This window comes from Lindgomyces ingoldianus, assembly GCF_010093535.1.
Source record: "Lindgomyces ingoldianus strain ATCC 200398 unplaced genomic scaffold BDR25scaffold_2, whole genome shotgun sequence".
Taxonomy (NCBI): Eukaryota; Fungi; Ascomycota; class Dothideomycetes; order Pleosporales; family Lindgomycetaceae; genus Lindgomyces; species Lindgomyces ingoldianus.
Genome location: NW_022985163.1, coordinates 560,835 through 583,701, shown reverse-complemented (window position 1 = coordinate 583,701; position 22,867 = coordinate 560,835). Strand labels below are relative to the sequence as shown.

The 22,867-nt window shown below is 50.9% G+C and overlaps 12 protein-coding genes across 12 annotated transcripts; 5 read left to right on the top strand and 7 right to left on the bottom strand.

Annotated features, from left to right (window-relative positions):
- Positions 1-94: 94 nt before the first annotated feature.
- BDR25DRAFT_209533 (uncharacterized protein) lies at positions 95-661 on the bottom strand (the record flags this gene model as incomplete). Its single annotated transcript, XM_033684605.1, has 1 exon — positions 95-661. The coding sequence occupies one exon, from the start codon at positions 659-661 to the stop codon at positions 95-97; it is 567 nt and encodes a 188-aa protein (XP_033553751.1).
- Positions 662-914: 253 nt separating this feature from the next.
- Positions 915-1,157, top strand: BDR25DRAFT_194607 (splicing factor 3B, subunit 5; the record flags this gene model as incomplete). The annotated part of the gene is made up of 1 exon (XM_033684317.1): positions 915-1,157. A coding segment is annotated over one exon (243 nt), but the record flags the coding sequence as incomplete, so codon positions are not given.
- A 194-nt stretch (positions 1,158-1,351) lies between these two features.
- BDR25DRAFT_251353 (ankyrin repeat protein-like protein) lies at positions 1,352-2,606 on the bottom strand. The gene is made up of 3 exons (XM_033686121.1): positions 2,346-2,606; positions 2,082-2,280; positions 1,352-1,936 (listed from the first exon to the last, which is right to left on the bottom strand). The coding sequence occupies exons 1-3, from the start codon at positions 2,358-2,360 to the stop codon at positions 1,590-1,592; spliced, it is 561 nt and encodes a 186-aa protein (XP_033553749.1). The 5' UTR covers positions 2,361-2,606; the 3' UTR covers positions 1,352-1,589.
- Positions 2,607-2,859: 253 nt separating this feature from the next.
- On the top strand, positions 2,860-3,280 carry BDR25DRAFT_208675 (uncharacterized protein; the record flags this gene model as incomplete). Its single annotated transcript, XM_033684578.1, has 2 exons — positions 2,860-3,183; positions 3,248-3,280. 2 exons carry the CDS (start codon positions 2,860-2,862, stop codon positions 3,278-3,280), a joined length of 357 nt encoding a protein of 118 aa, XP_033553748.1.
- A 1,927-nt stretch (positions 3,281-5,207) lies between these two features.
- BDR25DRAFT_208653 (uncharacterized protein) lies at positions 5,208-6,067 on the top strand (the record flags this gene model as incomplete). The annotated part of the gene is made up of 3 exons (XM_033684577.1): positions 5,208-5,619; positions 5,714-5,805; positions 5,912-6,067. The coding sequence occupies 3 exons, from the start codon at positions 5,208-5,210 to the stop codon at positions 6,065-6,067; spliced, it is 660 nt and encodes a 219-aa protein (XP_033553747.1).
- Positions 6,068-7,005: 938 nt separating this feature from the next.
- BDR25DRAFT_192869 (uncharacterized protein) lies at positions 7,006-8,577 on the bottom strand (the record flags this gene model as incomplete). The annotated part of the gene is made up of 2 exons (XM_033684299.1): positions 7,006-7,792; positions 7,844-8,577. Coding segments are annotated over 2 exons (1,521 nt in total), but the record flags the coding sequence as incomplete, so codon positions are not given.
- Positions 8,578-10,090: 1,513 nt separating this feature from the next.
- Positions 10,091-13,767, bottom strand: BDR25DRAFT_321459 (Pkinase-domain-containing protein; the record flags this gene model as incomplete). The annotated part of the gene is made up of 3 exons (XM_033691967.1): positions 10,091-10,368; positions 10,432-13,454; positions 13,547-13,767. The coding sequence occupies 3 exons, from the start codon at positions 13,765-13,767 to the stop codon at positions 10,091-10,093; spliced, it is 3,522 nt and encodes a 1,173-aa protein (XP_033553745.1).
- A 1,002-nt stretch (positions 13,768-14,769) lies between these two features.
- Positions 14,770-16,627, bottom strand: BDR25DRAFT_339011 (uncharacterized protein; the record flags this gene model as incomplete). The annotated part of the gene is made up of 2 exons (XM_033693337.1): positions 14,770-15,161; positions 15,220-16,627. The coding sequence occupies 2 exons, from the start codon at positions 16,625-16,627 to the stop codon at positions 15,112-15,114; spliced, it is 1,458 nt and encodes a 485-aa protein (XP_033553744.1). The 3' UTR covers positions 14,770-15,111.
- Positions 16,628-17,308: 681 nt separating this feature from the next.
- BDR25DRAFT_276489 (short-chain dehydrogenase) lies at positions 17,309-18,367 on the top strand (the record flags this gene model as incomplete). The annotated part of the gene is made up of 2 exons (XM_033687554.1): positions 17,309-17,383; positions 17,453-18,367. The coding sequence occupies 2 exons, from the start codon at positions 17,309-17,311 to the stop codon at positions 18,365-18,367; spliced, it is 990 nt and encodes a 329-aa protein (XP_033553743.1).
- A 457-nt stretch (positions 18,368-18,824) lies between these two features.
- Positions 18,825-19,714, bottom strand: BDR25DRAFT_348833 (uncharacterized protein; the record flags this gene model as incomplete). Its single annotated transcript, XM_033694477.1, has 8 exons — positions 18,825-18,881; positions 18,938-18,992; positions 19,037-19,113; positions 19,146-19,230; positions 19,295-19,393; positions 19,437-19,553; positions 19,632-19,639; positions 19,676-19,714. The coding sequence occupies 8 exons, from the start codon at positions 19,712-19,714 to the stop codon at positions 18,825-18,827; spliced, it is 537 nt and encodes a 178-aa protein (XP_033553742.1).
- Positions 19,715-20,295: 581 nt separating this feature from the next.
- Positions 20,296-20,694, top strand: BDR25DRAFT_348831 (uncharacterized protein; the record flags this gene model as incomplete). The annotated part of the gene is made up of 4 exons (XM_033694476.1): positions 20,296-20,317; positions 20,350-20,431; positions 20,478-20,573; positions 20,604-20,694. 4 exons carry the CDS (start codon positions 20,296-20,298, stop codon positions 20,692-20,694), a joined length of 291 nt encoding a protein of 96 aa, XP_033553741.1.
- BDR25DRAFT_276487 (translation elongation factor 1-alpha) lies at positions 20,547-22,689 on the bottom strand. Its single transcript, XM_033687553.1, has 6 exons — positions 22,622-22,689; positions 22,470-22,540; positions 22,356-22,411; positions 21,942-22,080; positions 20,886-21,892; positions 20,547-20,832 (listed from the first exon to the last, which is right to left on the bottom strand). The coding sequence occupies exons 1-6, from the start codon at positions 22,624-22,626 to the stop codon at positions 20,734-20,736; spliced, it is 1,377 nt and encodes a 458-aa protein (XP_033553740.1). The 5' UTR covers positions 22,627-22,689; the 3' UTR covers positions 20,547-20,733.
- Between the last annotated feature and the right edge of the window lie 178 nt (positions 22,690-22,867).

The following is a 22,867-nucleotide window of genomic DNA, read 5'->3' as shown; positions in this document are numbered from 1 at the left end:
TTCCGCAGCGCTTCTTGATATTATCCATCAAGGGGTATAACCGTTTCACAGCCAGCAAAAGCCAACCCTAATTCTTCCCCAAGCCCAGCAGATCTTAGCCGCTCTTCTTCTCCTTCTCCCTCTTAATCATCTCCACAACCTTAACTTCCGCACTCCTCTGCACTTCCAGATCCTCCAACTGCCTATTCACCGCCTCATTCTTCTTCACCGCTTCTTCTCTATCCCTCATCCGCTCCCGCACAATCTCCATCTTCTCGCGAATCTTCTCTTCCACAATGCGCTCGAGCTGGCCTGCGTCTTGGATCCCATTCTCTTGGATGAACTTCTGCGCGAAATCCGAAATAGATGACGGAGAGGGCCCGGGGCCGCCAGTGTGGTATCCATGTGGATGTGTGAGGAGAAGGCCTGGGACTGGAGAGGGGTGTGTGCGGAGGTGCGAGTAGAGCGGGACGGGGAGCGCGGTTGGTGGGATGTGCGGGGCGTCATCGGAAGGGTTGAGATGGGCTGGCTTATCTGATGGATAGAGTATTGCTTGCATCAGTTGGTTTTCGAAGGCCTCGTCGTACTGGGCTGTGGCGGGGGAGTAGTCGATGGTTGGGCATTTGGGTTCGGGGTCTTCGCCGGGGGTTGGGGGCGCGTTGGGCATGGGAATATCTGCCATGATAGATTCCCGGTAACAGTAAAGATAGAAGGTGCTGTATGAGTGAATTCTGAGCACTGAAGCGAGGCGCTTCTCGAGCAAATATGTTGTGTTGTGCGGAGCTAGAGCTTTCATCGGAAATCGGAAATGCCATATTTACGGCTGCCAAGCTTAGCTCCTCCAACGTCAACTTCGCTTCCAACGCCTTTCGACACCCTCTTCACCTCAACTCCAACCGATCGCAACCCTCTTCACCTCCTCTCCTTCCTCCATTATGGCAGACAAACTCCGCGCACAACAACAGCTCGAAAACCTGCAAGCAAAATACATCGGCACCGGCCACGCCGACACCACCAAATTCGAATGGACGTCTAACATCGCCCGCGACTCCCTTGCGTCCTACATCGGCCATCCCCCGATGCTACAGTACATGGCTATTGGCACAGGACAACCGCGCGAGAAGATGCGCATACAGTTGCTGGAGAGAATGATACAGCCTGTGGGACCACCGCCGAAGGTATGTTATTTGCGACCTGAGTTGGTGATGGTAGGTGTTTTGGGTTTGAGACTCTGTGCTGATTTGGTGATAGGAACAGGATTGATGATGAGAGAGCGAGGTTTTGAGAATGGGCTTAGAAGGTGAATGTCAGAATGGAGAGACTTTGGGCGTGGTGCGAAATCCCAGCGCCGGAATTGGAGGCGTAACAAGAGGTCGATTCTTGCCGTCATTCTGAGGACAAAGTTCCTCTTCAGACAGCAGCTTCAAAGGCTTTGAACACAATGCTCAGATCAGAAGCGCTCTACCAAGCAGTCTCAGATCGGGCTTGAGGGGACGAAGCCATCCATGCTCCTTTCTAATATGCTATGCCGTGTCAACCTGTAGTGACGGTCCTCCTAAATGTAGGATAGCTCGGCTTTCTCGCTCCAGATACATGATACCTAGTTCATCTTACTCGCTATCGCTTGCACTCCCCGTCGGTCCATCATCATCATCCTCCTCCACCACATCCCCACTCGCTGTCATCGCGAACTCACCCTTTTGTAACATACTCCTTAATTCAGTGTTCCTCGGATCCACCAGCTCGACCGGCTTCAGTTTCGCCTTGTTTCGTATCCTGGGATCGCAGCCTGCGTCGAGCAGGATGTCGACGATGGCGTGGCCTGCAGACGCCCATTCGGATTTGTCGAGAGAGTTGACGTAGCGAACAGCTTTGTGGAGGGGAGTGTCAAGCTCCATGCGGTCGAGTTCATCGATTTCGAGGCCTTCTTGGTCGAGGAGGATGTCTAGGACTTCGTCTATCTCAAGTATTAGCCAGCTGGACGAATGCCGAATTCGAAGCCGACGCTACTGCTGTTGACTCAGTCTAGAACCCATGCCGCGTGGCCACAGGCCCTGCCCTTGTGTGTCGGATGTATTTGTATATAAAGAGCGGGCACATACAGCTTCCATAGGTTGCGGCCAGATGTAAGCAGCCATTGCCCACGCCATCAAATGCCTTGTTCAACGTTTCGGCGACATACTCGGTCGGCTTCTTCCCAGCTTTCGGGGCCGCAGAAACTAGGTCTGCTATTGTTTCTTCGAGTAGGGAGGTGTTGTTTCGGCGGCATGCTTCGAGGATTAATTCGCGAGGGGAGGCGCCCTATATCGCCGTTAGACCAGTTATTAACAAGCAATGCCAGTGTTGGGGCTGTGAGAGAAACGCACCTCCTCGTCCGCCATAGCAAAATGAACGTAGAAGGGAGTTTGGACTGCGAAATGAGAGAAGATTCGAGGCTCAGCGACAGGATGTATAGGTTTGAAGGTTTCGACTCTAATGTAGGGGGCGGGGTCTGGAAAGCGGTGCTTCAAGTCTAAGTCGAGCGATTATTGAACAGAGGAGAGAGTGCCAATGGAGTTGAATGAGGAAGGCAGGGTATGTATGTACACGTCTACGGCGCGTAAGGCTTGAGGTGAGACGTCGTGGAAGGTTACAAGTCTTTCGTTGTGGCTGAGGGCCGCGATTCATTCTGAAGCAACTCCCAACCCCGCACTTTCCCCGATCCGGTCATAGCGTCATTAGGGTCCCGCCAAATTTTTGGGAGAGCTCTCGACTGCGATTCACTCTTCTTCACCTTCTCTTGATTCACTTCTAAGACTGGACCATCTGTACACCAACGCTCACCCAGCATGTTACTATGTAATCACATGTCCTTTTTCCAACTCCATATCATACTAATTAATGCTCACAGTCTGCCCCCTCTGTAGCAACATGCTCATTATCTCCCCTGTCCCCGCCAACGACCCTTCCGTCGCCACCCACGCCGGCAACAACCGCTTCGAATGCCGCACCTGCCCGTACCAAATGGTCATCGACAAGCGATACTATGAGCGCAAATATATCAAAAAGAAAGAAGTCGACGATGTGATAGGCGGGAAGGGCGCATGGGACAATGTTGACAAGACGAGTGTCCAGTGTCCGGACGAGAAGTGCAGGAACGATACTGCGTACTGGTATCAGTTGCAGATTCGCAGCGCGGATGAGCCAATGACGGCATTTTATAAGGTATGTTAGAAGCTGGGTGGGGGTGTGAGTGTAGGAAGAGTGAAGAGTGCTAATGATTTAATAGTGTACGAAATGCTCGAAGGAATGGCGGGAATAGTGAGGGTTTATACTTGGGCGAATACGGACTTTGCATTGCATCTGGAGAAGGAGTACGGCTCAATTTTTGCCAGGTATGATACCCTAAGGACAACTCTCAATGATTTAGTGAGCACTTGACATTTCACGTTTCGGTTCAAGATGGGAGAAACGGTGTGGCGCGCCGTATTTGGTTGATTTTGATTAGCTGGAGATCCATATCTCCCATTTCTAGTTCCAACAACAACAACAACATTCACACAGTTTCACTATACTCACAACTCCCAGGAATTTTAGGAAGCCACACGCCTGGTATCGCAGCCAGGGTCTGTAACCTCCGCCTTCTATCCCTTATTTGCAGTTTCCAGCGAATCTGAGATTCTTGAAACCAATCTAATTGCCAGTTCATCGGTAGCCTAAACTTGGGAAGTGAACGCCCAGACTCAAAGGCCAACAAAGGAGTAGTACTTAGTAGCAATGAGGTGTAGCCGCAAAGCAAGAAGTATCATTCTAATATCTAACTGTAGAGCACTGAAGTGATATACCTCCCTCGCATCACCTTCTCCCCCTGGCCTGGCGAACTAGATGGAGAAAAAAGGTCATCATATACTTAGATTATTTCTCCTCAGCCAATAATGCAAACGAATTTGCCCGTTATTAGACTCTATCTGTTATTCATCTCCCTTACTACTGGGTAGCTTAAGACGTATCCACTTACCCGCTTTTCTATAGAAAGTCGTTGCTTTGTTAATAGGAGGTGAGCATTACAAATATAGACTTAATAAACTCAAGCGACAATGAACCAGAACAATGACAATACAGTGTTATGAAGCCAAGCGTCGAATTTGAAACTTCGAACTGGTGCCCGAGCCTGCGGCGCACGTTGAAGTCAAAGTTGAGTTCATGATAGCCGGGATTGTGTGGGAACCAGATCTCAAAAGACACGGGAATCAAGGTGGATGAATATAAGGAGATGTAATATAGCGTGAAGTGTTCTTGTTCTGACGTTCACAGCACGAGGGATTTTGCCCAACAAGCCTGCCTGGCTGTGCAAATTAGAGATTTGGGAGCGAGTCCTGCAATTTTTCAGTCCACTTCAACTGAATAATCTTCATCTACTGTTTAAATCACACTGCTCCGTAGCGCTAAATCTTTCCGCCTTTCCTTTTTTAAATTATTTTCTAGATTTTTCAGCGCAAAAGCTCGTTGAGCAGTCCGAGTTCCGCAAACGCTCTAACTACAAGCTACACTCCAAGGTAATTCAAATATCTACAAATCAAGAGGAGCTACATTAGTAAACTGCAAGCCAAGCAGTGCGGCGCCTACTTGCTGAAGAAAATCAAAATAAAGCTAGACACTGCATACACTCTCCATCTGCACAGTGTGCTTGCTTTCTTGGGTCTGACCAATCAGTCAGGCCCCTGGCTCCGTATCTGATCTGATTCGCGGACAAACAGCTAATTTGCAATCTAAATATTTCCTTGAGCATAAACACAACTCCTTCAAATTACACCCAAGCCTAACACCATCGAGAAACAAAGTCGATTAGGCAAGTCAAAACACCTCACTTAAAAGTTGGTCGTCGGTTTCGGAGGCTTTTCCCAACAATCCTGCAACATGAATGTCTAGCACTTCCTTGATGTTTTCTTCAATCACAATCCCCGCTGGGGTTTAACAACATAGATTAGATGACAATATCCAAGACGGCCGAATTCTCCACAGTAGCCCACGCGCGCCAGCACAATGGATATTACAGCCAAGGTACGGGGAAATTTGCGGGATTCGAATCCGGGGAATGGCGAGAATGGAAGCCGGGAATGGGATTTATGTCTCTGAACATACTGTATTCATCCATATGATTCTCACTTGCTACAACTCAGTCCAGCTCCTCCCTCACCTTTTCAATCCCCAATTGCGTCTTTTTGAAGTCGAGAATAGTAACTTTCAAAATGTACTCTCTTCTCTCCCTCCTCCTTGCAACAGCCCTCTACCTCACCCCCACTACAGCAGCAACATGGTACTTCCTGCGCTACAACCTCCCCTCCTCGCAATCCTTCCTCTCCTTCTCCGGCACCATGGTCATCCCCAAACTCCCCAAGGCAGGTGTCTACTACCTCTGGCCCGGGCTCCAACCCACTGATAACAGCGGGGTGTACCAAAATGTGCTCGATGGACGTAGCGGCACTTGGTGGATTGGATCGGGGTGGTGTTGCTCGAACCCCAGCTTGCCGTGGGGCAGCGGGTTTAATGTGAATGCAGGGGACACAGTAACATTTAGTAATACGAGAGGGAGTGGAGCGTGGACGAGTGTATTGAAGAAGGGGAGTTCAGGGGGGAGTGTGCAGGACAGCTTTGCGCTGAGTATGTTTGTATTTGTGTTTATCTTGAGTAGAAAGAAGAGAGATTGGAGAAGCAAAGCGAGTATTTGATGAAGGGAAAGCTGATAACAAAATAGGTTCGAAGACATTCAACCAAGTCCTTTTCGCGATCGAACTGACGAGCGTGTCTTGGGACTTTGGCCCTCTGGTCTTCAACAACGTGGTCATTGTAAATCTCCCATCCTCTTCATCTCTTTCCCTCTTCAATACTCACCCCCGACCCCCGGATCATCATATACTACAACTACAGCTAATCCCTCCCCCCTTCCCTACAGACTTCCTCCGGTACAGACACAAAATGGTGCACAAACGCGCCGGAGAACTACAACAGCGCAACCAACTACGCCGTCTCTGGTGTATCCGCCTCTGTTAGCAACAATGTCGTCACTTGTAAGATAAATAGCGTTACGTTGCAGAGTCCAAAGAAATAAAACCCTTTCACCTTCTGGTATCACACTGCTGATTCAGGAAAGGAGGAAGATGCAAGCTGTGGTGATTTTGTATATAACTGGAGGAAGGCAAGAAGCCATGAAAGGGGGGTGGGAAGATGGGGAGGAAGATATTACGTTGAAGCTGGGATTGGTTTCGAGGTTGAGAGGTGAAAGTAATCTATCCCGACTGTCCTCGTACTCCTGCCTCTATTCGACAACATGAGAGAGAAAGAAAAGAATAGAGCAGAACGGGGACGCCGCGATATGCAACCATCCCATCCCATACAGTTCCACCTCACCCAAAAACGCCTCGCTCCTTTTGCCAGAATGATATCATACAAATACAAAGTAACCTGCATCGAAAATCTTATCAACAAACCCCAATCCAATCCCACCGACTATTCCTGATCCCAGGGCTCGTGCACATCAACCACATTCCCAAATTCCAACCCGTGATCCAACACATTATCCAGCGCGTCATTAAACTCAGTCTGCTGACTCGGGTTAAACACACCATCATGCGGCGGCATTGACGTCGGGGGCTGAGGATACGGCTGCTGTTGATCCGAGATCGCAAGTTGAATCTGATTCCAATCGACTAGATCATCACCACTGTAGCCAGATACAGATAATATGGGGTCCATATTGATATCCGTATCCAGCATTGGCACATCCGGGCTTGTGTTCGAGAACGCAGGGTGCATTGTCAACGATCCGGTAGTAGTTGGTGGCATATCGAAAGCCTGTGCATGGGATGTCTTTAGCTTGCGACCAAAACTAAAGGTTTGGCCTAGCCGTGAGAGGCTTGAGTGGTGGTGGTGATGGTGTCCAGCTTTCTCCTCCTCCTTCTGTTTCTGTGCCTGTGCCTGTGCCTCTGCCTTCCGTCTCCGCTTCCCCGACTCCTTATCCTGCTTTTGATCTTGATCCGTCCAATCCGTCCTCCAATCTGCCATTGTCCACCCCTCTTTAAAATGCCCTGCAACATGCGTCTCCCTCCGATCCCAGCTCCTCAACCTCTCGCCACAAAACCCGCAAATCCAGCCTTTCCCACCTTCTGCATCTCCCTCCCCTTCACCGTGTTCATCTCTAGCACCCGTCTTCCACCGCACCTGCGCAATATCCAACAGCCGCGCGCCGTGGAAATTACGAACGTGTTGCCGGAGATGGTCTGGCCGGAAGAATGTGCGTTCTTTGGGGGACCGCTTGGCGCAGTCCGGGATCCGGTGGTGGGTGAGGAAGTGGGATTCAGAGGGAGACGGGGCGAGGCAGAATGCGCAGTACGATGTTGAGTTCGAGTTCGAGGTGGGAGATGTATTAGAGGCTGCGTTCGGGGTCGTGGTGAGGGTTGTGTTTGAGCGGGGAGGAAACGAAAGTCGAGGTCCATACAGCATACACGTCCATTGTGAGCGGGGACGGTGCTGAGTTTCTTCATGCCGACGCCACGATTTAGGGACAAGCGGACGCAAGCAGAATGTGCATTGCCAGGTTTCCTGGTCGGGTTGGCGGTTGACAGGGGCTCGGTTGAATGTTGGTGAGGTTTGTTCCTGGACTGGTGAGATAGGTGAGAGTTCGTCGATCTGGGGCGGTGCATTCGATCTCCGATAGTTCTTCTTCTTCCCTCTTCTATTCGGCACCGTTGTTGCCCTCCCACAAGCTCCTGCCCCTCCCGAGAAAACACTGGATCCCGATACGGAGCCAGTCCGACGATGCAGTGACGGAGAAGGTCTTCCATCAACCAAGTACGTAAACCCGGAATCCCCCAGCCCTAAGCCCAACCCTACACCCACCATACCAACCCCCACGCCCGCTGCTCTTTCGATATCCTCCTCCCTGGCCCCCTCATCTTCACTCCCACTGCTCGCCCACCTCTCTAACGGATTCAGTTGTCGAGCCCTGGCATTGACGAACCAGGTCCCAACCTGCTTTTCCGTGATACCGCATTCTTGAGCCAATTCCTTTTTAACCTTGGCACTGGGATACGGATTATCAGTATTGGCATCCAGCCAAGCTTGAAGCCGGTTCAGTGCGGTGAGAGGAAGTTTAGAATTCCTCCCCGCGCGAGACCGACGGACTTTGGGGGACGATGGCGAGAGGGAAGGAGACGGAGGCGAGAGGAGGCCAGGATTAGGGCAGCAGGAAGCGCAGGTTGGATAGCTTGGGGAGATCAGGAGGGCAAGTTCGCAGGCGGAGCAGCGGGTTGTGGTTGAAAACTGAGAGACTCCGTGTGCTTCCTTGCTCTTGTGCTGGCTGCCCAGATATGTGGTTGCAGTCGTATATGCGTCCGTCGATTTGCCTTTCCATCCATTCACAAGCAATGAAGCAGGCTCCACGATCTTCGGGATCCGACACTCTTCACATCGAACATCCTCTCCCGGATTCGTAATCTTCCAGAACTCGCATTGTAAACAAACACCCTGACTGCTTGCTATTTCGGGGAGGAGGAATGCATTGTCGGTAGAGCCTTGAGAGGTGAAGACGTGGAGTTTAGTAGTAGTGGTAGGCTCAATTGACGGTTGAGTGTGGTCGTGCTACGCAACACAGCATCAGCGACCAGTTCTCACATCTCAATGTCTCGTTCAGAATTGCACCCACTCTATTCGCCTCCCGGAAATCATCCAGTCTCAAATCCCCATCCTCATCAATATGCACGCTCGCATACCCCGAATCAAAACTCCAGATACTCGGGGCGGGGACCTTCGATTCTTGGCCCTCCATGTCAATCGTCGAACGAGGCTAGCTGAGAAGCTCAAAAACAAGCTCAATTGCGAACCATGGAATAGAACAAGCTGAAGCAGAAAGCAAAAAACCCGCATCTTCGCCGGGCGCCCCGCAAAGATATCTCCCACCAGGTGCAGACCTCCCACCCACCTGACATACAGGGTGACAGTGGCTGATCCCCGCAGAGCCAGGGCCCCAAGTTACTAGCCACACTTCACCAGCTGAAGCAGGGGGCCCAGAGAGCTTGGGCTTTGCTTGTATTGAGATTAGCCTGAGGCTCATGCTCGTATCGATGGGCGCCGTCATGATAGTGGCTGACCAGCCAATCGGTGTCGCCATGTCGCTGGTGAGGCTGTGGAGGCTGTGCTCTTCATCTATCTTGTAAGACCAATGGACGCTGATGCTTTTCGCTCAGTCATCATGGCATTTCTGCTACTCCCATCCTATCGGATATTTCCAGCGTTCCAGGCCCATGTACTGCGGCTCTGGGAGCCCGCCACCCTGAACAGTGAAGAAAATTTTCGCGTGACAGAACTGGTCACGGTTCAACACCAGCCTCGTTTCATCTCACGCACGGCTTGACACTGACGTCAAATGTTAAGGCTGTGATGGTTTTGTCAAAGATCGTTGGTTCGGAGAGGCCTATCTTGAAGTGGATGAGTGACTTCAACTTCTTTGCTGCGCCGTTATTGAATCCTTTGAATTCATGCTTGTGCAGTGCGAAGCCATTCTGGGTCACTCACGTCTCAGGACAATTATTTGTTCTCGTCGACCTTAAACCCTGCTGCCCGACCCACCTACTGAAGGCTCAGACCAAACCTCGCGCGATCAATGACACATTACATGTGGCAGCGACTCAGTCTCGGGTATCAAAGCTTCATACAATTGCCACCACTCTAAGATAATTTTAACTTTAGGAACTATCTCCGTCTGTAATGCCAAAAGAATGTCATGTTGCTGATCCTACTCAATAAAAATCTAGCAATGTGACAACTCGCTCAATCCCTAAGAACCGAGCCACGAAAGCAAAATCCCGCCATTGCCATGCAGAAACAAAAGAAAAGAAAAAGGCCCACTGCCTCAGTCTTGCCGAAAAGGTCGTAGGTCGTCAACTCTATATGCATCGAATCATTTCTTTTCCATGCGTCTTGACCCTCACACATGCGCACACATTTAACCCCACTTCCCTCCCCACAAGACTATCTAGGATAAACTGAATGGTGGGTGGCAGTTCTGTTTTCAGAATCCGGTCATCTCACAATACTATCCTGTAATTCCTGGTTGATTATGCTTAGCATGTCGCCGTCATGAAGGCGCCTCAATCATCTTGCACCATGGATGATCTAGCACCTGGCTAATAGTAATCCTCTTCTCAACATTCCGGTCCAACATCAACCTGATAAGATCGATGCTCTCCTCACTCATAATATACGGTACTCTTAGGTCATGATCCATGATCTCGTCGATACTGTAGAACGGGTTTTCCTTGTACACGATGGTGTAGAGGAGGATGCCGAGGGCCCAGACATCCTGTTCCTTTCCGCGATACGACTTTCCACGGAGCACTTCTGGCGCAGCGTAATCTGAGAGTTTAATTAGATATTGGGAGAGACGAGAGACGTGGGATCAAGTGAAACGTATCGTACCGATTGTGCCTACAAACACATCGAAAGGCCCATTCTTGATGTAAGCTGCGCTACCGAAGTCTATTAATTTGATGTTTCCCTCGCCGTCCAGGATGACGTTTTCGTCCTTGATGTCACGGTGCACCACCTTCGCCTTGGTGTGAAGATGATGAACAGCCTCTGCCACCTGGACAAAGATTTTGCGGCACTCTGATTCATCCATGTTGACCCGAAGCTCGATATAATCGAAAAGATCCATGCCAGGAAGGCCGTGTGGAATCATCTCAATATAGTAGTTGACATCGTCTTCAAAGAAATCCGACATCTCGACGATGTTGGGATGCTTGAAGTCATCTCTTCGAAGATAGTCTAGGACGTGAATCTCCAGCGGTACTGTCCCTAGCCGTCGATCACGAGTCCACGTGTCGACGAGAATACGCCGCTTGGTCACGTATTTGATTACAACCTTTTTGTGGGTGTTCTTCTTGTATCGACAGAGCTTGACCTGGCCGTACGCGCCTTGGCCCATATCTTCAAGAACTACGAAATCATTAATCGTCTTTTTCTTAGGGGCTTCTTCCTTTTCCGGTTCTGGCGTTATTTGAGTTGTCCGCGGTTCTGTAGGTGATTGTAACTTCGTTGCGCCCTGAAGCTGTTCTGTCAGCAACGATACATGGGAGGGATCAGGCCTTGGTTCTTCTACGGCAGACTCTTCTGGAGAGGCCGCCGGTGCGGATTGACCAGGTGAGGGTTGGTGTGGCGGAGTCCCAGGACGTGATACGAGAGGCGTGACAGGACCAACACCATGATTCGTAGCGTGCATGTGTCTCGAGTAGGTGATCCATAGAGCATAAACTAGCTCAGGGCCAGATGAAGCCTGGGGAGCGTCCTCTTCCTTAATGGCATGGTCATCAGGGTGGACCTTTGACTTCTCGCTTTTGACAACCCTCATTTGCACATCAATCATAATCTCCGATCCATCACGATGGAGAGCTGGAAGTCCGCTTGGTCGCAGGAAGATGGCGGCTGCATCGGCTCTGCCCTCCCGCATGGCAAGAAGAGCTCGAGCCCGCCGGAAGCTATGCTCTGGAATCACAATACCATCGACAAGCTCAATCTTGTCCTCGTCTGTCATAACATGCAGTATCTTGTCGAAACCTGGAATGAGCTTGCTGATATGAAGTCCGTCTGGCTGGGCCTGTCCAAACAATGCAGAAGAGAAAACCGAGTTTGAGGAAGCAATCGAGAGGCTGGATGCCGACAACACAATGATTCCTGCAATATGTGGAAAGCTTGACACGCGAAACGTAGGTTCGCCGGGAAGAGCCTCGACCGCAACGGGGATGTTGATGCTGTTGGACGTTCTTGCGGTGAAGTTACGGAGGTCGGCGATTTTCTCATAATCCAGAGCACCCGTATTCGTTCCTTCAAGCCGTGGAATCTCGGGTATGAGTCGTTTGAGGTCCATGCCTCGCCGTAGTCTATCACTTCCAAATACAGCTTCTATTGCACCATGGCCTTTGGAGACACATCCTACTTCATCAACGTTCACATAGACGACATCTTCAGCAATCTCTTCAAGCACCCAGATGAGGCCTCCACGTTTCTCCTTGACCCACAGACTGGCGGATCCGGTGGCACCGTTCCGCTTCTGAATTGGAACAACGTCCCCGCAGAGCAGAACGCCTCTAGATCCTTTCGATTCATGATTCAGACCCCCCTTGACGCTTTTCTTGTCTGCATAGGCTGAACCACTTCCATCATCAGTTTTTGATCGCCTGCTTTGAGCAACCCTTGACGGAGGTTTGCTAAGCAGCTTTGCTGTAACGCCGTTACCAACTTTCAAAGTGGACGTCGGGTTGGGGCTAGTTCGCTGACTCTGGCTATAAGGCTCCCGTAAAGCCTTCGAACCGACTTCGGGGTTCTTCAGCTTCTCCTCGAGCCATTTGCGTCGCTCCTCGCGGACGACTTCCAATATACCCAGCTTGCGGACCTCAGCTCTAGTAACCCCGAACACTAAACAAGCAAGGTCGTTTGCAGCAGTGATGGTCCACGGCGCTTGTGCTTCTGTGGTGAAGATAGCTTGCGCAGCTGGCGCCCATCGACTTCCGTGACCATGAGGAGCGGGGCCTGCAGAGTGAGGCCCAGATACGTTGGAGATTTGCTGCGATACAGTGGGTAGCATAACTGGAGAGACTATCTGGTTGTTTTGGGTGTTTTCTCCAAGTAAATAAGGCTGTGCTAATGCATCATTCAATTGACTCTGTAACGTAAGAGGCGCGACATCGGTCCATGTTCGCTTCAGGGCAGCGCGTTGGGCGCCAGACGGAGGCGGAGACGACTCAGCTAGTTGACTTGAGTCTTCTGACGACGGCAGGTCTGAGGTGGGAGTACTCCTGGCACCCATGTTTTCGTTCGTTCCGTTCGCACTTCCACCATCTGACGACGGCCATCTGTGTACCTCCGGTTTTGTAGAGTCCGCTATGCTCTCCGGGCTCTCAGATCTCGGTATAAAACTCCTCTCGAAGGGGTTCTCCCCGGACACCTCGGCAGGGCCAGTTAAAGGGCCTCTTGCGCCTAGACCGTGAGCCCCCGTCGCATCTTGTCCTATCAAGTTGGCTCTAGTCAAGAGCTCAAGCATACTCTGCACTTCCTGGTCACCGCTTAATCTTGCCTGGGCGTTTGCAATTCCCGAATTGGAAGCCGCCCAGCCCAGCCTGTCCCGCATGAAGTCTATGGACCGCTTCAGCACATTTTGTCTGTTGTGGATGGAGTCTTCAGACTGCGTTGCGAAGGAGAAGGAATGTAGCGATTCTGTGGGGAATCGGTGGAGGTCTTCGGCAAAGGCGAGGGTTGGGGAGGCCGGGGCAGACTCGGAGGCGGAAGGGTGTCTCGATAGTGGGGGGGTGAAGTTTAAGGATGTAGCTCGTGGGGTCTTGCTAGGGGGTATAGAAGATGCTGCTTGCGCTCTGGCAGCAGGCTGTTGGCGGATGCGGCGGAGGCCAGAGGCTCCTAGGCCATGCTCATGTTCGACAATGGGTGATCTATCAGACTCGCGTCAGACAATGCTCCTTCGCGGGACATGTCCCTGCCACCATGCCCCCCTTCACCTCTCACCTAGGAGCTCCACTCTTACCTTGCCATCCTGTCCAGCTGTCCTGCATCGATACTCATTCGCTTAGCCGAAGTGTCCACGGCTAGCCCCGCCGCTGCGGCATGTGCCAGCAGGTTTCCCGTGCTCTTGTTCTTCGGCAGTGAGACGTTGCTCGCAGCGAACTGGAGAGTGTGTCGGAGGCTGGGATGGGAATCATTATGATGCGGGCCTAGACGGCGGACAAAGTCAGCATCGATAGCCATTAGGTAGATATGCGAGCAAGGTTGGCAGGTGCGGGCGACCGGCCGCTAGAGGCTGGCTGTTGCGCTGAGTACTGCAAGACGGGCAACATGAACAGAACAGAACAGAACAGAACAAAACAAAACAGAGCAGAATTAAGCAGAGCGGAGCCTCGGATTAGTGTGTGCAGGAGCGGCGCGATCGGTACGCTCGGAATGTCGGTCGGTTTGACAGAACAGAGCGGTGAAGACCTGGGGTAGTAGATCCCGGTGCAGCGAATGTGGTACGAACAGACGGCAGCGCGTGAAGGTAGCCAACATCACCGCGGAGTGTCATGAGACGCTTACCATCTTCATGTGGCCTGCTCATTCCCTGAAGCACGCCCTCGAGACAGATCAGGATGTCTCGGCTCGGCAGCGAAGTACGGGGGGTGCCGGAGGCCAAGTCAACGGCTATCGCTCACCGAGTCAACTTCGTAGTCTGGGATCAGGAACGACGGCCGGTGAATAGAGAGGGTAGAGGTCGTGGCGATCTGACGGCGTCGAAGGATGCGCTGGGAGACTTTGTAGGCTCGGCTGGTAGCGGAGGTACAGCGCGGACGTGCTAACGCGAGAGACGAGACACGACGATAGGGTTGGAGTATGTATGTCTGTATGTATGTGGCCAATATGCAGCGAGAGGGCTTTGCAGTGCACATGTTGGTCGAGATTCATGGATGCCCCGCACAGGCGCGCGACTAGCGACCCGTGCCGCCCAAGAACGAGGCGTTGAGGACACTTCTTTAACCAAGGAGACCTCCATGAATGCATTCACAAAGCAACATCACCTGCGCGACAGCCTGGACGGGTGTGTTACACAGAGCACAATATGCAAAAACCCCACCACAATTCCATTGGCAGCGCCTTACCAGGAAGGCATCTCAACGCAAGAATGTGCTCAACCTAAAGTCAGCTAACATTGCATTTAGAGTGAACCAATAAGGCCACTGAACAGATCCGACAAAGACATTTCGCTAGACCCAAGTTCTGCCTCGATCATACCCCCACAGGGCTCTGGTTCTTGACTACGTGTGACCTCCTAACCCCTGTGATCTGCCAATCTGGCCACCCCACACAGATTGCATCGGCGAAGAATCGGCAGTCCGATGGTATCGCGTACGTGTCTCTGTCTCTTGATTGTTTTTTGCCTGGATGGGAATGAGTGAATACCACCATTTGGGCGGGTGTTCCACGAACCCGGTATTGGTGATTGGTCGGCACGAGTATGCATCAATCATATCAGATTCGCCCCACTATCATGTGTGACGGCCTCCACCGGGCTAGAGCTTTAATGGCATCAAGTCAAGATCCGTAATCTGTGGCTGGGCATCAACGCTGTCGAAGCTGGTCCTTATGTTCGTGCCAAAAGTTCCTGCACCCTATGAGGGAGTGTTAGATCTCCATTTCTCTCATACCTAGAATCCCAAGTAGACTTACCCCGATGCATATTCACTTGATCAACCCACCACTCCCCAAAGCTATCTTGGACATATTGATCAACCATAGCAACACGCTCATCCCTCTTCAACCCACAGAGCATGCACGGCATCCGAGCAGGAATGCCACCCTCAGTCTGCTTCAACGTCTTCACCAGCATCGTCTCTTGAATATCTGGCACTGGGCCTAAAGACCCTGCCTTAGCCTGATTGGCAGCCGAGACAACGTGCCTCAACCTTCCTACTTGGTCTTTCCATACGCGAACGAGATCTGACACTTCTCGGTCCTCCTTCATGGCTTCGGCCTTGTCCACGCCGGCCAGTTTCATGCCAGATGTGGCACGCGACGATGCGGGTCCGATTCTCATTCCCTGAGATAGATGCGTATCTCGCTTCCAGCGGAGTTTACGTCCGGCGATAATCCGAGCTGCGACGGATGCCAACATTAAGTAGCCCTGAAGATACACAATAGTAGTAGGTTCTGAGAGCAACTTATTCCTCATGGGTAGCGTCTGTGCGGTCATTGGTTTGAACAGCTTCTCTTGAGCTTCTCCAATTAAAGATGAGAACAAGGAGAGCAGAACACCTGGGGGTGGGACATTTGTGGGGGGAAGCTCCCCAGATTGCAGTTCTTCCACTGTTGGGGATGATAAACTTGGCCGGGCGTTGGATGTCATCACATTGGCTTCTGACGTCGCTTTTAGCATAGCCGTCGGTTGTGTAGCTGCGGGAATCGATGCTTCCCACTCATCGAAATCATCCCAAGTCTCTTCTTGTTGCGCTTCTGACGGTATCGGAATTGTTGAAGCTTGCTTAGACCGTGACACAGTACCGAAGCTCCCAGCGGGGCTTCTCTTTGTCGACGACAAGGCAGGCAGGCCGTATCTAGGAGGTGGTGCGCTTGGTTGTGATATCCTCATACCCTTCACGAGATCCTCAAGCCCCGCCGAGCTTGAAGGTGCTGCAGCTACCTGAGCACTCTCCTCCGGGCCCTCAAAGTCCCCAAAATCTTCTTCTTCTTCCTCTCCATTATGATCATCATCTGCATCAAACAGAACATTTGGATCCAAAGACTTCTTAGCTTTCAGAATTGGAGCCGGTTGTGGAGGTACGTTTGACTGCTGGCTGGAAGACGGAAAGAAAAATGGATCTTGCTTAACAGGAGCAGTCTCGACGCCCTCAAATTCACCCCAGTCATCTGCATCATCTACTGTTGAAGCCTTATTCGTTCCAAATTGGAAGGACTGTGATGGTGTCTGTGTGGAAGGGGGTGGAGCTGTTGATGTGCAAGTCAAGTCATCGAAGAAACCGAAAGTCTGTGCTCGCTGGTTTGCCTCTTGGCCCTTTCCTGAGGGCCGCTGTTGTTGGCTTTGAGAAGTTCCAAATTCCGCAAATAGATCGGCCGACATGACATGGACTTGCTGTAGAAAGAGAAGGATGTAGTTCAAACACACGAGTTCGTGCTACAGAGATCGCCAACGCGCTAAGCCTAATGTGGACGGCCACCTCAACCACACCGAGTTCGACCATCTCAAGCCTCAACTCACACAGGCCTCTCGGTCGGGGAAATACTTTTCGCGATAAATGCATCCTCTATCTGTTCTCCTCCGGCCCAACCTTTGCGGGCCGGCTATTCAAGTTTGGCGAGAAATGCGATCCGGACATAATCCCACCTCACAACTCCGGAGCCGGAGGGTCTAACCTATCTACCAGCCACAACCCTCACTTTGACCATCAATGTTGTCTCATGCTAGAGTAATTAAAGGCTTCAGAAGGCCTCGCTCTGCTAGAATTAGTCTTACTCCGGACATGTGAAGCCTGGATATCATTCCTCATCCGGGAACTCACTAAACCATCATCGCAAAGAGCGGACGAATGTGACCCCATGGAAACTTCCTCTCGCAATGTCAAGCAAATGTATATATGTTCTTACTATCTGCGGACTGAAGAATTTCGCCATTCACCAATTCAATTCAACATCTGCAACTTGCTGCTCTTAATTCATCAACGCTGTCAATTCATTCAATCACCACTCATCCCCCAAAGCTCAACATCTCTACCTCTAAAACTCCACGTATCAAACCCATAAAATGAGCTCATTCAGCCAATGGTTTCCTCCGGCACCAACCTTCACAGAGAGAGACCTGGGTGACCTAACCGGCAAGGTAAATCCTTCCCCTCTCCTCCCATGTCCCAATCCTCCCCTAGTCCTATCATTGACTCCCCTCTCCTAGGTCTACCTCATAACTGGCTCCGCCACTGGCATCGGCCATGAACTTGCCAAAATCCTCTACGGCGCCAATGCCACCGTCTACATTGGCGCCCGCTCAGCCGCTCGCTGTGATGGTGGCATCTCCGCCATCAAGACCTCCATCCCAATCTCCCGCGGCACCTTAAAGCCCTTCATCGCAGATCTATCAGACCTGAAGACCCTCAAGCCCGCCTGCCAGACCCTCTTAGCCCAAGAGTCCCGTCTCGACGTTCTCTTCCTAAATGCGGGGGTCATGACACCTCCACCCGGCAGCAAGACACAGGATGGGTATGATCTCGAACTCGGGACGAATTGCTTGTCTTCCTTTTTGTTAGTAACGCTGCTCACTCCGCTATTGACCCGAACCTTGACCCGAACTTCGGCTCCAGCTTCAAGTTCAGCGGAATCAGGCAGTGGAGCCCGCGTCGTCTGGGTATCATCCAACATAACAATGTTTACCCCCCAAGGTGGCGTTCAGCTCGATTCCAATAACACCCCAAAGCAATTCAAAGCCATGGATAACTACATGCAGACGAAAGCCGGACTAGTCTTATTGGCCCACGAGTTTAACACCCACCAACCTCAAGACCCTGATTCTAAACCCATAACCCACATCTCCCTTAACCCGGGCTTTATGCGCACCGAGCTGCAGCGCCACACACCCGCTCCTGCACGTGCTCTAATGTCCCTCATATTCAAGCCCGCGAAGTACGGCGCGTACACTGAGCTGTATGCTGGATTCTCGCCCGATATCAAAAGTGGAGAGTTTGTGGTACCGTGGGGGCGGAAAGGGTGTGTGCCGGACCATATTGCGAAGAGTATGCAGGCGGCGGGGGGAAAGAGTGTTAGCACTAGGTTTTATGAGTGGTGTGAGGAGAAAGCTAGGCCTTTTGTGTGAGATTTTGTACATGTTGAGCCGTTTTTGAGGGTTCACATTGAGGGAAGAGGTGGCGAGGTAGAAATACCCATTCAGTTTTAATATTAGAGCTTTAACGTGACTCCTTGCGCAGGGAGACACCCTCTGTGGCGGGACGAAAAAGGGGTACTTTGACTTTCAGCAGCTGGAAAGGCCATATGCGCAACAAATATTGCTATAATTCTATAGAGGTAATCTACTGCAGCTAATTCTAAATGCCTATAATTAAATCTTTCCTAAAGTTACATTTGAATTATCGCCTCTGCGCCTAGTTTGTACAGCACCTTCTTTTGTAGCGTAACAGACTTCCCCTCTTATAGTTCTAACATTAAGTCTTTCTTGCTCCTAATTTTTGTATAATAGCCTTACCCTAGCCCTAAACCCTTCCTTAAATACTTAGAAGTTATTGTTAGCCTTGTGCGTGTTGCTGCGGGCAAATTCATGCAGGGCCGTCATATTGATTGGTTCTTCTAGCGGAAGAGAACCCCAATCCTAGCTAATGCGAGATGACTCCGCGGGTAATTTACTATTTATTAGGGCTGTGCGAATCACACAAGCGCTTCGGATGATAAGTAAATCCGGCTCAAGATTCGGAGCAGCACAAGGACTCAGCCGACGCTTGTTTTGTTAGCTAACACGTACCAGCGTCACCAGATATGATCCTTATATCTCTTTGCAATGCTACTGTATTTGAGTGTGGCTAGAGGCGCACGAACACCTCGATCACGCTAGCAGGGAGGACGGTCGACCCGCTCTGGACAGACTCTTGCCGTGAACGTCTAGAATGGATGGCGTTAGGAAGGGATACAAGGATCATTACTAGTGACCGAGGATGAGATTCTGCCCTAGATAGTTTAGTGTCTGGCCAAACATGGCCGTTATCACAGCTCTATTATACCCAGCCATTACAAACATGAGTTATCCAAACTGTTCATGATCCTCAGGGTCTTGACCAAGGCACACCTCTCAAAATTGCAGTGCTTATATACGGAGACGTTCGATGTTTGACTATATAATAAGTGTATCACCAAAATATATTAAGCTTTTCCACCTTTGTTTGTGTTTGCAACAATGGTGTGCTGTCTGTGACACTAAACCGACCTGCCGAGGCACAGGCTTCAATTTCCAGGGCCGCGCCACTCTATCCGATCTCATAATTGAAATTCCTCTTCAATGAACCGAGACTAGAGATCAGCTACTGCTTAGTCTAGACATTAGGTATATTTAGGCGTAAGAAGCATAGGACGTGGTTGGCTTGATCAGGTCATTTGTTCAGTAAGCAGAGGGGACATCAGCGGATTTTAGCGCTCGAGGGCAATACAACAGCATGTTTTCACGTTACTAAAGTAGGTATTTCTGTGTGCATTAGACTGTATCTTAAAGTTGTGGGATAGCTGTGTCGAAGCTGGTTTTGACGCTGATATGGGTTGGCTGACTACAACAAGCGCCGGGATCAGCTGAGTCCTCGCACTACTCTAATCCTGAGCCGGGTTTACTTATCTTCCAAGCGCTTGTGGGATCTGCAGCACTGATCTTACAGTAAACTACATGTAGAGTCATCTCTCATTAGACCAGATCAGTAGGTCGCTTCCGCTAGAAGTACTAAACAGCAAAGCAATCTGGCATTAATTTGCCCACAACAGCGTGCACAAGACTCACAGTGACTTCCGAGCATTAGAGAGAGGTTCTAAAGCTAGGATAATGCTATTCTACAAAAATTTAGAGCAAAAAAGGATTAATGTTAGCGCTGTAAAGAGGGAAGTCGGTTACGCTACAATGGAAGGTGCTGTACAAATTAGACGCAGAGGCAACTATGTAAACATAACTTTTAGGAAATACTTAATTATGGACAAGCAGAATTAGCTACAGCAGATTATTCTAATAGAATTGTAACAATATTTGCTGCGTGTATGGCCTCTCCAGCTGCTAAAAGTTAAAGTACCCTCATTTGTCTCGCCACACAGGGCGTCTCGTTACGCAGGGGGGGACGTCATACCTTTTGTCTCAATGTACGGATGAGATGATGTGTCAATCATCTCGATTACCGTTCACTACCTGCAACATGCACAACCATATTCTTTACCATGCATAGACACAAGCATCACCATCAAGAATGGAAACAACTACATCACATGACAGCACAGCACAAGATCAAAAACATGCCCACCCATAAAGTTCATTTGAGATCGTTATGAAGTCTATGGAAGGACAACGCCAGGACACCCACCCAGACCGTAATGCATCAAACCTTGAAATATTTCATCACGGCTTTTCCCAAGCCACCGCATTCCCAGAGTCCATCACATTGAATTGTCGAAAGAAATACAAGCCACCATAGATGTGATTGCTTATTTCTTGGACGCCTTCTGGGCGGCCTTGGTGACCTTACCAGCACCCTTATCGGCCTTGATGACGGACTTGATGACACCAACGGCAACGGTTTGACGCTGTAAAATGTTAGATTAGGGTAATCCAAGTAATCGATGCGGGGAAATCTTACCATGTCACGGACGGCGAAACGACCGAGAGGAGGATACTCAGTGAAGGCCTCAACGCACATGGGCTTGGACGGAATCATCTTGACGATGGCAGCGTCACCAGACTTGATGAACTTAGGGCTAGTCTCAACAGACTTGCCAGTTCGTCGGTCAATCTTCTCCAAAAGCTCGGCAAACTTGCAGGCAATGTGTGCAGTGTGGCAATCAAGGACAGGGGCGTAACCAGCACCGACCTGGCCGGGGTGGTTGAGGACAATAACCTGGGCGTTGAAGGACTCGGCACCCTTGGGGGGGTCGTTCTTGGAGTCACCAGCGACATTACCACGACGGATCTCCTTAACGGAGACGTTCTTGACGTTGAAGCCGACGTTGTCGCCGGGAACACCCTCAACGAGCTGCTCGTGGTGCATCTCGACGGACTTAACTTCAGTCGTCACACCAGCAGGGGCGAAGGTGACGACCATACCGGCCTTGATGATACCAGTCTCAACACGACCGACGGGGACCGTGCCAATACCGCCAATCTTGTACACATCCTGGAGCGGGAGACGGAGGGGCTTGTCTGAGGGACGGGACGGTGGGTCGATGGCATCAATGGCCTCGAGGAGGGTCTTTCCGGAGGCCTTGGTCTTGGTCTCCTTCTCCCATCCCTTGTACCAGGGGCAGTTCGTGGAGACGTCGATCATGTTATCACCGTTGAAGCCAGAGATGGGGACAAATGGAACGGTCTTGGGGTTGTAGCCAACTTTCTTGATAAAGTTGGAGGTCTCTTTGATGATCTCCTGGAAACGGGACTCGCTCCACTTGGTGGTGTCCATCTTATTGATGGCAACGATGAGTTGCTTGACACCAAGAGTGTAGGCGAGCAGAGCGTGCTCACGAGTCTGACCATCCTTGGAGATACCAGCCTCGAACTCACCAGTACCAGCGGCGATGATGAGAATGGCGCAGTCGGCCTGGGAGGTACCAGTGATCATGTTCTTGATAAAATCACGGTGACCGGGGGCATCTAGAGAGGGTAAGCGAGGGCTGGGGTAGGGAGATGGTAAAGAACACACCGATGACGGTAACGTAGTACTTCGGGGTTTCGAACTTCCAGAGGGCAATGTCGATGGTGATACCACGCTCACGCTCGGCCTTCAGCTTGTCGAGGACCCATGCGTACTTGAAGGAACCCTTGCCAAGTTCGGCGGCTTCCTAGACCAGGAGTTAGCGTCGAAGGCATGAAGAACAGCATTTAGGGCAAAATGCAAGCAAGCCGACAAAGAGAGCAAGAGTTGGTCAAGTCCGAAGGAAGAAATGGGGCATGCATCAGGGTGAACAGCCGAATCGGGATTAGCGCTAGCGCGTAAAAGTTCGCACAACCCCACCACCAAAAATGCCCCTCAGTGCGATAAGCCAAAATTAAAGCTGAGTCGGAGAGGCAGCCGCTGAGGTATCTTCGACCAGAAACAAGATAAAAATGCGCTCACCTTCTCGAACTTCTCGATCGTACGCTTGTCGATACCGCCGCACTTGTAGATCAAATCTATATCCCCGTGTGAGCTGTTGTGACCCCGCTTTCGATGGATATGAGGAAGGCTTACGTCCAGTGGTCGTCGACTTTCCAGAGTCGACGTGGCCGATGACCACCACGTTGATATGCATCTTTTCTTTACTGCAGAACCCATCAGTGAGCTGTTCTGGTCGTTGTGCAGTGGTTGCGTCAAAATTCTTCGAGGCTGCATGTTTGACTCACCCCATTTTGGCGGTTGTGTTGAGAGAGTGGTTCCGACGTGGAAGTTGAAATGAAGTGGATTAAGTGCTCCTGCAGTTTCCGTTAGAAGCAAAGCTAAGGGCTAGAGGAGAGGATACTTCCAGATAAAACAGCAAAAGTGTTTCGGTGTGGCGACGTTTTGGGAGGGAGGGTCAAGGGGAGGCGCGCTTTTTGTAGGCGAGCAGTGGTCTTAGCGCCGGCAATGACATAAGCAACTGGGTCGCAATG

What these genes read in the sequence shown, in the direction of transcription:
- BDR25DRAFT_251353 (XM_033686121.1), bottom strand. An exon ending in GGCCGCAACCTATGGAAGCT is followed by an intron (nt 1,937 to 2,081) that starts GTATGTGCCCGC and finishes TACTTGAGATAG; the next exon opens with ACGAAGTCCTAGACATCCTC.
- BDR25DRAFT_276487 (XM_033687553.1), bottom strand. An exon ending in AAAGTCGACGACCACTGGAC is followed by an intron (nt 22,412 to 22,469) that starts GTAAGCCTTCCT and finishes ACGGGGATATAG; the next exon opens with ATTTGATCTACAAGTGCGGC. An exon ending in CGATCGAGAAGTTCGAGAAG is followed by an intron (nt 22,081 to 22,355) that starts GTGAGCGCATTT and finishes CTCCTGGTCTAG; the next exon opens with GAAGCCGCCGAACTTGGCAA.